Raw genomic sequence first — 14317 nt, 5'->3', positions numbered from 1 at the left:
TGTACCTCTTACTAGCAAAGTAAAAATGAATTTATTTTTAACATTTGGCTTATGGGATGAGGGCAAGAGAAATTTCTGGGTGGTCTGAAAAATTAGGCAAAGGACAGAGTCTGCTGTGAAGGTTCTCGCAGAAAGTGGTTTTTCCAAGAGAGGGTTCACGTTGTCTAGCAAGAGGGGAGAAAACCTTGTATGCCGAGAAGTGCCTGTTACCCCAAGGCACTGCGAGGCTGCTGTTGGCTCCACGAGAATACTCAGCACGCCAAGTGTAATACATATTTTAATCCATAAATCCCTCAAATGCACCCAAAAGCCACGGACTTAGAAAACACGGAAGAGGAAGATTAAATGTCCCAGAAGCAGCTAATATAACAGAAGCAGAATGATTGGGAGAGAAATACTTTTTCTGTTTCCTCCTTGTCTCAGTGTCTGGAAGGTTACCTGGATCTCCTTTTCATTTGCTATTGGCATTCTTTTCATGACCTTCCTTTTCTTGCCCTCTTTCTTTCTGGTCCTTGTTTGTCATTCCCAGCTTCTGTATCTGCCTGCCTGCTGGACGAGCTTCTCTCCCTGCTTTTCCTTCCTGTTCTCCCATCGCTGTACCAGTGCACACGACGCCTGTTTTTCTTCGTATAATAGTGGCTTGTCTTAGACTTCAGTCCCTGGTGTAAATTCTTTCTCAAGCCTGCAAATAAGACTTTAAAGGACTTCCCTCCTGCCTGCCACCCCTAGAGACACCTGGAGATAACCCTTGATGGCTCTTTAAAAACTGCAGAGGGGCGCCTGGGTGGCTCAGTCGGTTAAGCGTCCAACTTCAGCTCAGGTCACGATCTCACGGTCTGTGAGTTCGAGCCCCGTGTCGGGCTCTGGGCTGACCGGGAGCCTGCTTCGGATTCTGTGTCTCCCTCTCTCTCTGCCCCTTCCCCACTCATGCTCTGTCTCTCTCTGTCTCAAAAATAAATAAAAACATTAAAAAAATTATAAAAAATAAAAACTGCAGAGTATTACTTAGGTAATATAATTTATGATTTCATTTCTTATCTATTCCTAGCTTTTCCAGTCACAGTCTTCTGGATCCCCATTCAAGCCAGCATTTTCCTGGTACCTGTAGCTAGCGTTCACATCCATAAACTACAGAAAGCATTACATTGTAAATTTTTCCTTTGGGTTTTAAGAATCCTTTCTCTTCCACCACATGTGTTGATTTGATAAATTTATTTGTTTAGTTCTCAATTTCTCCCTGACAACCATCAATATTTGTCTCCCAACTAAAGATATTTCCATGACCAACTTGGAAGGCCTTTGGGCTGAAAGATTCAGTTACAGCAAACAACAATTCCCAGAGGTTTCCCAGATTGTGAGGGCAAATGAAAGGCCCATTCTTCCCCAGGCCGTCTGTCCTGCTCTATCTTGTCGGGCTGGGGCGGGGTGGGGGAAGGGCAGTCTGGTTCCGGGTGACCGTGGCCAGGCCTGTAACCCTGTGCTCTGCTAGGCTTGAGCCCATGCTGTTATTATCCGGAGGGCTTTACACATTTATCAGAGTGATGACGTCATATCGTACTATCCCTCACCGTGTATTTAACATTCTTGCTATTGATCAGTGGTTTAGCCTGGATTATTTCTTCACCGATGCGCTGAGTCGCCAGCCATGTCATAGATGCCAGGGTGCCGTTCCAGTGCCAGTTCTGACCATCGCCGCATTTCGGAAAGGAAGCTGCCCGTCAGTCCATCTGCCCTGATTTCATGGCTCTTATCTCTAATCTTTACATCTTTGAAGGCCTTTGGCAAATGATGTGCTTCCTGGCAGGAGCACATCACTGCCGAAAGGAGATCTGTGCTGTCTCTGCTTTCCTTTCTGTTTGCTGAGAGCTTTAGTCTAACGTCCGTGACGCCACCAGACTTCATCAGACCCCTCATTCGAAGTCATCGTCAAAAAGTAGCTGGCATTCATTGTACACCTACTGTGTGCCAGGCACCGTGCCAGACTTCACCGAAGTCAGCACATCTAGTCCTCGACAGCCCTGTGAGATTAGTAACTGCCATTTTACGTTTGAAGCAAGCAAGGTTCACAAGCCATTCGATGGCAGACCCAGGAGTCACATGTAGTCCTTCTGATTGGCACGCCTTTAAAGGAAATAAAATAGCTTATTTGACCCTCACACAGAATGCACGGGAACTACCGATACAGCATTTGGCTACGCTGCCTTAAGGGTCTTGTTGTGAAAATCCTGCTGCACTTGGGAACAGAGTGAAAGGCTTCAAGGCCTTCAGTCTGCGGAGGCCAAGGCTGGTAGGAATGTAACCAAGTTCCTGAAAATCACGAGGAACGAGATCTGGAGTCATATTTAATTAGTAAGCATCTACTGTGTTGAAGCTTCCCAGTATTTTAAAGACAGCAGATTATACAGAGAACAACAACTACTTGGAAACAGGTTGGCACAGAGCCGGTGCCAAATGGTGGAGGGAATAAAATCACAGGAAGGAAAGAACCTGATGGGCCATTCTCTCTGTGGTATCTCCATGAAATGTGTGGAAATTGGTGGAAGAATTGGACTTACACTGGCAGGGGATCATTCTAGGTAGAGAGATCTGTCTGAGCAAATACATGTGATGTTAGGGTACACTAAGGGGACAGGTACGGTTGTAATGAAGAGAGAATGTAGAGTAATTTGTGGGAAAGGCTGATGTAATCCTTCAAACTAGTAGCTCTTTGGCTGTTATTTTTCCCATAATAGACAGCCATCAAAGTCCTTTGTGCGTGCGTGCGCGTGCATGCGTGTTTTGGGGGAGTGGGGGGAGTTGGGATGGCCGTTGCCAAACAATATTTCAAGAAGATTTAGCTGTGATAATGTAGATGTATTCCTCAAATCACAGAATACCAAAAGAGTTAGTGTTGAGAAAAGTAAATGAATCCCCCTAAGTAAATAAATTGCATACATACACATACACACGTGCACATGTGTGTGTGTTCCATTATACAGTAGGTAAGTGATGGAAATCATTACTTCAGGAGAGGTCAGGAATAGAGTAGGTCAGCTCATGAATGATAAATTCAGAGTGTGCAAGGCTATGACCCTAACCTTTAAAGTTACTCTCGTTGGCGCCCATGGTCTACCACAAAGCCTCCCCTCATTCCCCCATCAGAGACAGACCACTACAGACCTCAAGGCCTCTTGTTTTGCAGAAAATAGGGCCAAGCCCCTAAACGTGAGCAAATGATCACATAGATGACAAGACCAGACCAGACTTATGACTAGATAGCATTAGCTGCTACCCATGTAATATGATTTGAGAGGCTCAAAGACAAATGTCTGTCCAAAAGTATATTCCCCTGTCACCCATCATGCCTTAATCTTAAATCCCACTACTAGAGGTAGATTATTTTGAGTCTTGAAAGGAATTGGGCTGAGCGGAACAGTTGAGAGTTCCCCATTACTACACCTATGAAATTAGAAGAAATTTTTTTTGGTAATGTTTATTTATATTTGAGAGAGAGAGAGACAGAGACAGAGTGCAAGCGGGAAAGGGGCAGAGAGAGAGGGAGACAGAATCCGAAGCGGGCTCCAGGCTCTGGGCTGCCAGCACAGAGCTTGACACGGGGCCCGAACTCAGGAGCCGCGAGATCATGACCTGAGCCGAAGTCGCACGCTTAACTGACAGCCACCCGTGTGCCCCTGCACCTATGAAATTTTGAAGTATAAATACCCTCTTAAGCAGTTGTAGTCTTTGGTATTTATCCTTGCATATGTGAGAAATTGCAATACATTAAGTACAATAGCAAAAGATTGGAAAGCCAAGACGTGCGTCATTAGAGCACTGGTGAATCAAAATCAAGCGCCTCCAGATCCTTTTGTAGTACATGAGCATGATGATCGGGTGTTCGCACTGTCGTGTGACATGTGCCTCCCTCAAACCTTGTTGCGACGTTGGCACGCTACCCGTCTGATGTGAAACAAAAATTAAGTACCTTCATACAAACGGAATACTCTGCAGCCGTTCTCTTTGTGTTGTAAGTAAAGATCTCCAAAAAAGCAAGGTGCAGAAGAGTATGAACGTATGCAGTGTTCGAATGGGGAAAATACCCAGACACTAGTATACACATCTCCAAATGCGCAGTCTTGGGTAGACTACGGACGAGCCCAGAAACTGGCCACAAGTAGTTACCTCTGGGAGGGAGATTGACTCTTTTCAACCCCGTGCCCTTTTTGCACCTTTGTTACTATGCCCTCCGTGTGTTACCTATTTTTCGAAATTAAGTCTCTGTTAAAATAGAGATTCTCCTGAAAAGGGGAAACTTAAGAGCCAGATGATCACCTTCTGAGAGATGATGGCCCTGATGAGAGGAGCAAGCCCCTTGAAGAATGGACCCCGTGCGGGGGTCTCCTTGGAGCACTCTGAGTGGCAGCATGGCCGCCTTGTTGGTCAGTCTCCCTGCATGTCCTCCCCCCAGAAGGTCACCTGACTCTGAAGGGTGTTGGGTGGGAAGTGTGTGAGTTGTGTCAGAGGCGGCCTCGCCCAGGGATCTGAACCTTCAGAGCCTGTCCTGATACCCATCGTGTCATGTGAAAGTTTTAGCAGGTCCCTCTGGCTACAGTGGAACAACGGCTGGAGCAGGGCGATGACGAAGGAAGATAAAACGTCGTCCTGGCAAGAGAGGATAGGACTTTGTCCAGGGAGGCAGCAGAGAGCAGTGGCGGAATTCCGGGTTTACGTTTGTAGGGCGAGTTGACAGGATTTGCTGATGGTGTGTGAAGTCAAAGGCGGCTGCGGTTTTGGCCTAGGCAACCGGAGGGGTGCAGTTGGGCAAGACTGGGTGGGTCTGACCACGTGGGCTCAAGTACGGGACACCCAGGCAGGAGGGAGGTGAGCAGGGTTAGGTCTCATTGTCTTTTGCAGGGAAATGTGGTCCTGGAGCCAGCAACTCCTCCAGAGATTTTAGTCTGACTGCTGTTTGACAAGGAAATCCTTATGCCGGGACTGTGGCTCCTGAGGCGCCTTTGGCCTCTTCCCAGTTTGGCCAGTTCTGTAAACCTAGCCTGGAAGCCTGAGGGGAGAGGCAGCAGTGAGCCCAAAAAGGGAAGTCCCCTGCCTCCCTGGGCCCTGCTGGCCTGCTATTCGATGGTAAGGGTGGCTGAGCCCACAGAATGACTCCCAGATCGACAGCCTGGACGCCTGGCTTTGCCAAACTCCGTCATCTTGGGAGAAAATCACTCTGCTCTGTGTTTCCTTTTCTCTTCTTTTCTTTCTTTCTTTCTCTCTTTTTTTTTTTTTTTTAATAAACTTTGTATCTGCTTCCTTTTGAGTTTAAAGAAAAAGAAAGGGGTTTACTAATCCACATGAATGCTAAGGTTTCTTATGGCTTTGAAATATTGGGGTACTCGAGACTGGGGCCCTAAATCTTCAGTATGTGCCCTTAGGATAAGTTTGTGTTTCTGCCAAAGGAACTTGCCTGTCCTCTTGCAAGAGGGAGGCACACCTGCCCTGCCCGCGTCTCTAGGGTCTTAGCAGAGATCAGATGATCCACACTGGATGTAAGAGGGCTTTGAAAAGTGCCAAACAGATGCCCAGAGGCTTACTGCTAGGATTGTACAGGGTCTCTCAGACAAACAAGACGGAGAACTTCAAACTCTGAAAGCAGAACGTGAAGGGCTTCCTGTTGCTTAATCAAACGAAATGACCCAGAATATAAACTGAGATTAACATACACCTTCTAGATTAGGGCTAATCAGGGCCAGGCTGAGCAGATGCAGGGACAATCCCAGCCTGATTACTGTGCCTCAGCATTTAATCATCTCTCCTCCAAGGGCAGGAGGCCGACTTAGCTCATGCTGGCCTGCAAGCCGCCAGTCCCCTCCCCCTTCCCCTTCCGTGGACAGAAAGGGTCAGAGCTGCTGAGACGGTTTAATCTAATCCCATGCCAAAATGGCTGTGTGTGAGAGAGAGAGATTCTGAAATTCTAAAATCCCCACAGTAGGATGGTAATGCACTGATTTAAGGTGGAACCGCATGTAGAAAATAATGGAATTGGGATTTCGAGGCATTTGGGGTTATGGAATGACCCTGCATGTGAAATTCTGAAAAGCTCTGAAAAGCTTTTCGGGTATGTGGTTGCTGTTCCCAGTCATTCACTCTCGAGACAGCCTTGTGGAGGGGGGCATTCCATCACCCAGTTGCAGAGGCCAGATTTATTCCTCCCGATTGTGAGGTGAGATACAGAAGACGAAATCTTTATAAATGAGCCCCTCTTTGGATGAGTCCTGAACGCAGTCGTGTTTACATTACTGTTCTGTTGACTGGGAGCTCCTGGCTCCAAAACCGCCTAATCACCCTAGGACGGGGCCACTCCAGTCACCCTGTCTCCGGGAGGGACACCTGTGCGAGCTTCGAAGGCAAGTTTCTCTGTGAGTGCAGAAAACATTCATTGAGCCCCTGCTGATTGCTGAGGACTCTGAGTCCCTTACAGAGTTGACCGTCTTCTTGAAGACATGCACACAGTGCCTGTGAATGCGAGTGCTGCCTCCACGGAGGCCTGTACAGAGTGCTCAGGACCTCAGGAGAGAGGCTAAGGCCAGGGAGGAGAGACCGGCTGCCATGGAAGGAAGAATAGGAGCCCATTCAAGGAACAAGTCCAGGGCCATCACTGCAGGCACAAGGCATGCTTGTGTGCAGGTTGTGGAGGCCCAGTCAAGTGGTTCACCTGATGGGAGTGTACGGCGGGGGGAGAGGAGGGCTGGATACGTGGTCACTCGGCCTGAATGGAACAACAGGAGCTGACGTGAAGGGTTTAAATCCTGCAAAGAGATTTGGACCTCATGTCCCTTGGGCCAGTGAAGAATTGTGAAAGAAGGCAACCAGATCCATTTACGTTCAAAAGATTGTTCTAGCTAGAACAGTGGCAGCGAATACATATTTTTGCGTTCACACCTTTTTCCGTTTTATTCTGGAGCCAATCTCCCACAATACTAAAACTTTTAACGACAGTGTTGGACATGGATCCACATCCTAGGAAACAAAAACTTATCATAAATCAGAGATTTAACTCGGACAATTCTTGAAATCCCCACTGCCCGCCTTCTGATCCCGGCATGATTGTTCGCGGTGAGGAGGTCTCCTTGCTCAAAGTGACCCCTGCGTTTATGAAGTGTGCGACTTGTTCCCCAAGTTTGCAGCTTTTGGAACTGACTCAAGCTCAGAAGCAAGAGTAGAGAAATAAGACTGATCTTTGCTTCTAGTTTCAGTTGCTGTTTGCCAGCATGTGGCTTCTTTGCAGGATGACACAGGTGTCCTGGCTTGGCCAGTGCGCATTTGGGGTCACTTCATTAGTTTTGCCCGTTGTGACCAGAAGAGAGGACGAAGGCGATGACGATCGTGAATACACTGGAGCGATGGAAGGGGCCGTATGGTCTTCACACATACTCAGGCCAGGCCTGGAGTCTAGAAGCCAGGGCAGAGGGCCCAGCTGCACATGGCTGAGGCCAGTAATAGGCTCCCTTGGCCTATTGCCCTTCTGGCACATCTGGTACCTCACACCGTGGGAAACAGAACATGAACCAGAGCCAACCCTGGCCTTGAAGTAGCCCTCTGTCAAACAGCAAGGTCTATCCACGCGCACTGACCGGGCCACGCCAGAATACGCACTACTGTCCTGGTGCTTGCTGAGAGTCCAGAGGAGGCCACTCTCAAGTATCGACTGGGGCTGGGATGGGGCCAGCTTCCGAGAGGAGGGACCACTGAGCTGGTTTTTAAAGGGGAAGGTGTGGGGAGTGAGGGAGTTCCCAGTGGTGAACAACTTGAGCAAAGACTTAGAGGAAGGAGCGTGCCGCTGGGCAGAAAATGAGAGTAGCCGGGATAGCGCCCGAGCACGGAGTACCTGTGTTGGAGAACGTGAGCCCGCAGAGCTAGGCCCGGGCAGAGCATGAGATGTCTTGAATGCCATGTCCAACAGGAGCATTTTTTTAATAGGCTCTGGGAACCTTTTGAACGTGGAGTTTGAAGAGTTTGAGATAGAGGATTGATGTGGGATGGGAAGCTGTCTCAGGTGGCAGGGAGGGGGAACTGAAAGAGGACTGGGCAGAGACAGTTTTTTGTGTTTTTTTAATGTTTATTTAGCTAGTCTACAGGACAATATTGGTTTCAGCAGTAGAGTTTAGTGATTCATCATTAAATGTAACACCCAGTGCCCATCACAACAAGTGCCCTCCTTAGTATCCATCTAGCCCATCCCCCTGCCCACCTCCCTCCATCAACCCATAGTTTGTTCTCTGTCAGTAAAAGTCTCTTGCGGTCTGTTAACCCCTCTTCTCTTTCCCCCCTCTTCCCATTTATTCATCTGGTGTGTTTCTTAAATTCCATATGTGGGTGAAATCATACGGTGTCTGTCTTTCCCTGATTGACTTTTTTTCTCTTAGCACAATACATTCCGGGTCCATCCACATTGTTGCAGATGGCTGGTTAGACACATTTAAGAGCTGTATGCGAAGTCTAGATGAGGGAAATTGAGCCCCACAGCGTTCTGGGGTCAGTGCCTGGCCCTCAGCCTGCTCTCCTTTCAGCCTAGCGTGCAAGTGTAGGCTGGCCTCTTCTGTGGGAGCTCCATTCCTGTTAATGCACAGCAGCCTGAGCCCAGATTTCCTAAAATGACTGTCACCAAGCAAAACATCAAGCCCATTTCATGTTGTATCATCAAATACGGATGTCTAAACTGGCAAGATTTTCCTCTAGAACACAGAACATTGTTAAAATAACATTTTATTTGGGTTTTTTTTTTTTTTTTTTGGCATTAGAAAATATTCTGATAAAACATCCCTTTTTAAAATTTTTATTTTCAAAAAAGTGATACGGTTTTAAATGTCAATAAAAGGGAGGCGACCTTTCATGCTCTTTCTGGTGTCTTTACTGCTCTAAATAATAGTCATCTCATTAGTCCTTGAGTTGAGACATGATTGCAATTTCCTGGTAACCCAGTTTGTATGTTTATATTACCGTAACTACATCGAAATTGTTCACTGCTAAGACAAGTATATTATTACGGTTACCACTTGCTTTATTCCTTCTGATTTTTAGGCAGTAATCATCAGTTCTACCCCCTTCTGGAAGACCCCTCTGAGTCCTCGGCCCCATGTGGTGGTGCCAGTCCTGCCTGTCTGTCCTCCCAGGCATGCCGCACAGCTCTGGTCCTGGGTCCCTCATCCTTCCCCAGAGCTCTTCTCAGTGATTCTCTGTTTTTCTCTCTCACTGCTGTGCAGCACCTCCTTCAGAACCTCCCGAGAAACCATGGAGGGGTGACCAGCTTCCAGACCCCCCCACACATCTGAAGATGTCTTTCTCCTGCCCACACACCCTGTCGAAAGGGGTGTCATTTCATGGGCAGGGAACCCAGTTCTCCCTGAAGGCATTTTCTCCCAGACACTTGAAGGCGTTTGCTTCATCTAGCTTCCAGGTTTGCTTTTGACAAGTCCCATAATATTCTGACCCCTGGCTCCTTGTCTAGGACTTTTTTTTCCGTTCTGGAATTCTTCAGGGTCCTTGCTTTATCCCTCATGTTCTGAAATTTTGCAAAGATGTTCCTTAGAGTCTCGATCTTTTGTCATCTTTTCTGCTGGGTATCTCGTGGGCCCTTTCTATCTGAAATGCATGGTTTTCAGTTCTAGAAATTTATTTACAATGTATCTGATAATTTCCCACCTTCTGGTTTTTTTACCCTCTGGCATCCTGTTTCATCAGAGGTTGGACTCCTTTGGCCTCCTATTTTTCTCTCCTCCTTCCCATCTTTTAACCTTTTCTACTTTGTGAAAAACGTCCTTGATTTCTTCATCTTCTGCTTTCTTTAGAATGTATTTCATCTGTTAGATTTTTCATCCTAAATTTTTTTTCATACACCTTTTTAAGAAAAGCATCCCATCTTTATGCTACAAATCTCTTCTCTCTCTGAAGATACTAGAGTTTGGGGGCTTTTGTTTTCCTCTGCCCCCAGCATTGGGCATTGTCTGCAGCTCTGTTCCCGATGAGCTAGCGCCTCGGGGAAAGCAGGGCAGAGCTAGGTGGTCTATAGGCCCGGGGATGGGGGTGAGTGTTTTCGGTGTCTTCCCCCGCCGCTGCCCCACCGACAGATATCATGACAGATAGCACTGTGGTCTTTTCCCGGGCCTCTCCAGGTCCCTTTCTCAACACAGTGGTGGAACTTCAGATGTCCTGTCAACAAAGGTCTGGGTGTCTGGGTGTTGGAATTGGTGGGAGCTACTGATCCAGTCAAGCTGAATACACACTTTTAGCCAATTCCCGTTTTCAGCCTCGTCTCTCAGTACAGTAGTGAGAGCTACATGTCCCGCGCCCTCCGTGAACACGGGACTGGCTTCCGCGTCTCTGATAAGTCAGAACCACTTTACGTGTGCTTTTCATCTTCAGAAAACGTGTTGACATCCTTCATTTATATCCTTTCCCCTCCCCTTAATTATTTAGTTTTAAGAGGACGAGGAGCTTGATATGTACGTTAATTCTGCCTCATTTAACTGAAGATCCTTTTTTTAAAAAAGATATGTCCTATAAAACGATCAACTTTTCGGGGCACCTGGGTGGCTCAGTCGGTTAAGCGTCTGACTTTGGCTCGGGTCGTGATCTCGCGGTCCATGGGTTTGAGCCCCGCATCGGGCTCTGTGCTGACAGCTCAGAGCCTGGAGCCTGTTTCGGATTCTGTGTCTCCTCCTCTCTCTACCCTTCCCCTGCTCACACTCTGTGTCTTTCTGTCTCTCAATAATAAATAAACATTAAAAAAAAAAAAGATCAACTTTTCTTATGAAGGACTGCCGTTTTTCTGAGATCACATGCTTCTTCCTTTCTTTGTAGTTAAACCTTCCTTTCTACTGTGAAATGATAGTGATATTAGGAGACAGCTGGGTCTTTTCAAATTGCCCCAAAATTGTATTTTAAAATTGTAGTGGTCTGTGGCTCTAAAATCAAGAAAACCATGCCCTAAGCATTTTTTTTCAAATAAGTGAACACTGAAGGGAGGGGGCGGTGGCCAGAAAACAGGATAGGATTGAGGGAGACATGTTTTTAAGCTGAGAGAAACTCGAGCATAGGCAGACAGGCGATTTAAGAAGTCAGTAACAGAACATCAAAGGAAATTAATGGCAGCCTCTCCTAGAGGAAGGAGGCAGTCAGCAGGGATGGGCTGGGGAGGAGGGTTCACACCTGACCGGCCTGGCTTCCTAACGGTGGAGGCAGGCAGGGTCATCTCCTGGCAAATTGGGGAGACCCTGCCCTGGGGCATGTTTCCACAATTTTTTTCAAACTTCCCTTTCCTGATAGTCTATCTTAAAGAATTAAAATGGGTAAGAAGAGGGATGTATTTATGCCTGTGCAGTCGGTGTGCGACTACAAGAGGCTGGACAGCGGTGCCCTGAAGGGCTGGGGTTGCCTGCCCTGTCCAGCCGGCATCTGGGAAGCTGAGCCCGATCCCCACCAACAGTCTCCCCTTTGTCTCCCCAGGACTGGTCCAGATCCCTGTGAGCATGTACCAGACTGTGGTAACCAGCCTCGCCCAGGGCAATGGGCCGGTGCAGGTGGCCATGGCCCCTGTGACCACCAGGATATCGGACAGCACAGTTACCATGGACGGCCAGGCTGTGGAGGTGGTGACGCTGGAACAGTGACATGCGGCCATACCATGGCGTCGTTTTCTAGTCTACTTCAAAATTTTTTACACGTTTGCAGAGGTGCAATCAAATGGAATTAAGTCTCTCGACTTTGGAAGAAAAGTTTTGTTAACCTTTTTTTTAAAAAGGAAGAAAGGCAGTGGGTTTTGGAATTGCATTTTTTAAAGCACCACTCTTGATTTTCTGGGATTGGTGGAATAAGATACTGTGTTGTCAGTTTCACTGTCCCGAAAAAGCCAAATTGTGGCAGGACCTCTTTCTGCAGAAACATGTGTGTATACTTATGTGTGTGTATGTGTGAGTGTGAATATATGTATATGTGTACATATGGATATACACATTTACATATATATAAAGTATATATATATGTATGTATGTAGATATATATATATATATATATATATATGAAACCCGCATGGAATTATCTATATGAAATCAAGGTGAGCTGTGGAAAAATATAATTCACCCAGTTTAGTGGGTGTAGGGTACGTGGCCAGACACAGTCACCCGGTTTTTGTTCATACCAGGGTCATGCGTTGAGCTACTGACAAACTCAGGCGGAGGTGACCATGCCCTTCACCAAAGCTGCCTCCCAGTGGCCACCCAGAACTCTCCCTGCTGGACTCACCTGAAGAAGGAGGTTCCAGAATGGGGTGGGGTCCAGAAATTGTGTTTGCAAGGTCCAAGGGCCTCGTGGTCTGGCAGCTGAGATGCTCCTCGGGCTGGCCCAGGTGCTGACCTTGCCACAGGCAGGTGAATGTCCTTAAAGCTCCAGGCCGGGACGAGAGGGTTTTCCTCAGCCTCCCATCTCCTCCCCTTCCCAGGAAGTCGTCTTGATCTCATGACTATTAAAATATTGCTCTGGTTTTAAGGTCAGTCTCCTGAATTGGTCATGTATATGAACTGAAGGTAACAGAAGTATTAAGGGTTTTTTGGAGCGCGTGCGCGTCAGGTGTGCCTGGGGGTGTGTGCTTGGAGGGGAGAGAGTGGGAGGGGGAGGGGAGGGGTTGGAAGGGGAAAGGAAGGAGGGAGAGAAAAATCTTCAAAGACCAGGGCACACCAATGGGAGCAATTTTTTCCCTTCCAGTACGTTTCTGTAGCTTCACAGAGGAGACTGGAACTGACAGGGCCACCTGGCTCCTCCTACTGCGGGACCTCAGAAGAGAAAGGGACCTAGGATGTTTCCTGCACCCCGGCTCAGGCCCTGATTCAGAAGGGACCCTGCAGTTTTCCCAGGCTCCTCCTGGTGGGTCAGGCCCCACAGCTTCCTCCTCACAGGTGCCGACTGGTCTGGGTGTTCTCTGTAACTGTTAAATTCTGTGATTTCTCAGCTGCAAGCCCTGAGTCTCCAGTGGCTAAATTCACCTGACTTCTCGACAGGCCAAATCTCTGCTCCTTGAGTACAGGGACAACTCTTCCTCCCTCCTCCCGGGCCCCCCATGTGTGATCGTGTATTTAAATGTGTTTTTTTTTAATGCGACATTAAAAGATTCTTCACGTCTTGCTCAGCCTTTGAGAAAAGTTTCAGATTCTTGTATTTGCTTGTTTTATATAAAATTATCTAATGTTCTTTGTATGTTTTTTTCTGTACGTAATAGGGGGAGGGAAGGGAAATTTACATATAAACAGTCCTAGTTCTACAACTTGTTATTTTTTTAATTATTATTTTTTATCGTCATTGTGAAGCTGTTCAGGGGCTTTAAAGTCCGTGTTCCATTGTGGTGAAATAACCTCCTAATAGTTTGAGAAATTGCCAAGAAGAAGAAAAGCAAAACCCAAGTAGCAGAGCATGGATTCTGTGTTGTTTCCCATTCTGTCTATTACTGCCTCATTCAATAAATAGTTTAAAATGTGGCAACAGGAAGTGGAATGTTCATCTCTATAGGAGCACTTGGCCTCTTAGAACTCTTTTGGGGTGGCCTGTTCTGCTTTGTAAAAGGTGCTTGTAACTCAAGCTCGGTGGTCCTTGACTGGTGCTCTGTGGCGTTGTGGAGGCCTCTAAGGAGAGTGCTAGGACAGGGCCAGGGCCTCCTGGCCGGCGCCCGCCTCCAGAGCAGCTTCACTGAGTTCGTTTTATAAACTGCTGTCCTGGGGGTGCAGGGCAGGGAGGGGGTTTGGGATCTAGTTTGAAAAACCCTAAAGATAGTTTGAAAACTCTACTCTGGAGTTCTTTAAGGGTTAATTGCATTCCACATTAAAAATCAGGATGCATGATGGTGCCTGTCCATCAGGGTTCCCTCCACGTGAGTGTTGTTCAGTATTGCAGTGGATTATCCTTCTTGAAGCAGAGGCCTCAAGCCATTAATTGTTCCCTTAAGTCCTCGCTCCTTGGGTTCTGTCACGGCTCACGTGGCGACCGCCATCTTTCCAGCCGTGCCTCCTCCCACAGCCCCCAGCTTTAGGCCATTGGTTTTGAACCTCTGTGTTTGTGGCCACTCTGTGCCTCAGCCTAGAATGATGCCCTCCTCGCTGTTGCCATCACCCCCTTCCCGGTTGCTGGATGTTGAGGTCAGTTTCGTGATAATGATTTAAATGGATGAATGGAGAAGACAAGATGTTTTCCTTGATGACTGACAGCGGCTCAGTAAAACCAGCGCCACCTCTACCTCTTCCTGAACAAACGACACACTGTTGGCTGCTTGCACTAGAGGGTGAACAGAGAGGAT

General features: G+C 47.4%; 1 protein-coding gene and 1 non-coding gene across 5 annotated transcripts in view; both read left to right on the top strand.

The window, feature by feature from the left end:
* Positions 1-13505, top strand: part of NRF1 (nuclear respiratory factor 1) — a 145618-nt gene extending 132113 nt beyond the window's left edge. For all 4 annotated transcript variants that reach the window (XM_086690386.1, XM_086690368.1, XM_086690349.1 and 1 more), the window contains one exon: positions 11485-13505. In XM_086690386.1, coding sequence (XP_086546512.1) covers positions 11485-11648 — 164 coding nt within the window. In that variant the 3' untranslated portion in view covers positions 11649-13505. The remainder of the gene's footprint in view (positions 1-11484) is intronic.
* On the top strand, positions 3842-3945 carry LOC112867103 (small nucleolar RNA U13). Its single transcript, XR_003224165.1, has one exon. It is a non-coding gene; the product is annotated as a small nucleolar RNA U13 (small nucleolar RNA).
* Positions 13506-14317: the final 812 nt, after the last annotated feature.

Source organism: Puma concolor, chromosome A2 (genome assembly GCF_028749965.1).
Source record: "Puma concolor isolate L17-30 chromosome A2, mPumCon1.1.hap2, whole genome shotgun sequence".
Classification (NCBI taxonomy): Eukaryota; Metazoa; Chordata; class Mammalia; order Carnivora; family Felidae; genus Puma; species Puma concolor.
The sequence above is the reverse complement of the archived record's forward strand: the minus strand, read 5'-3'. Positions and strand labels throughout refer to the sequence as shown.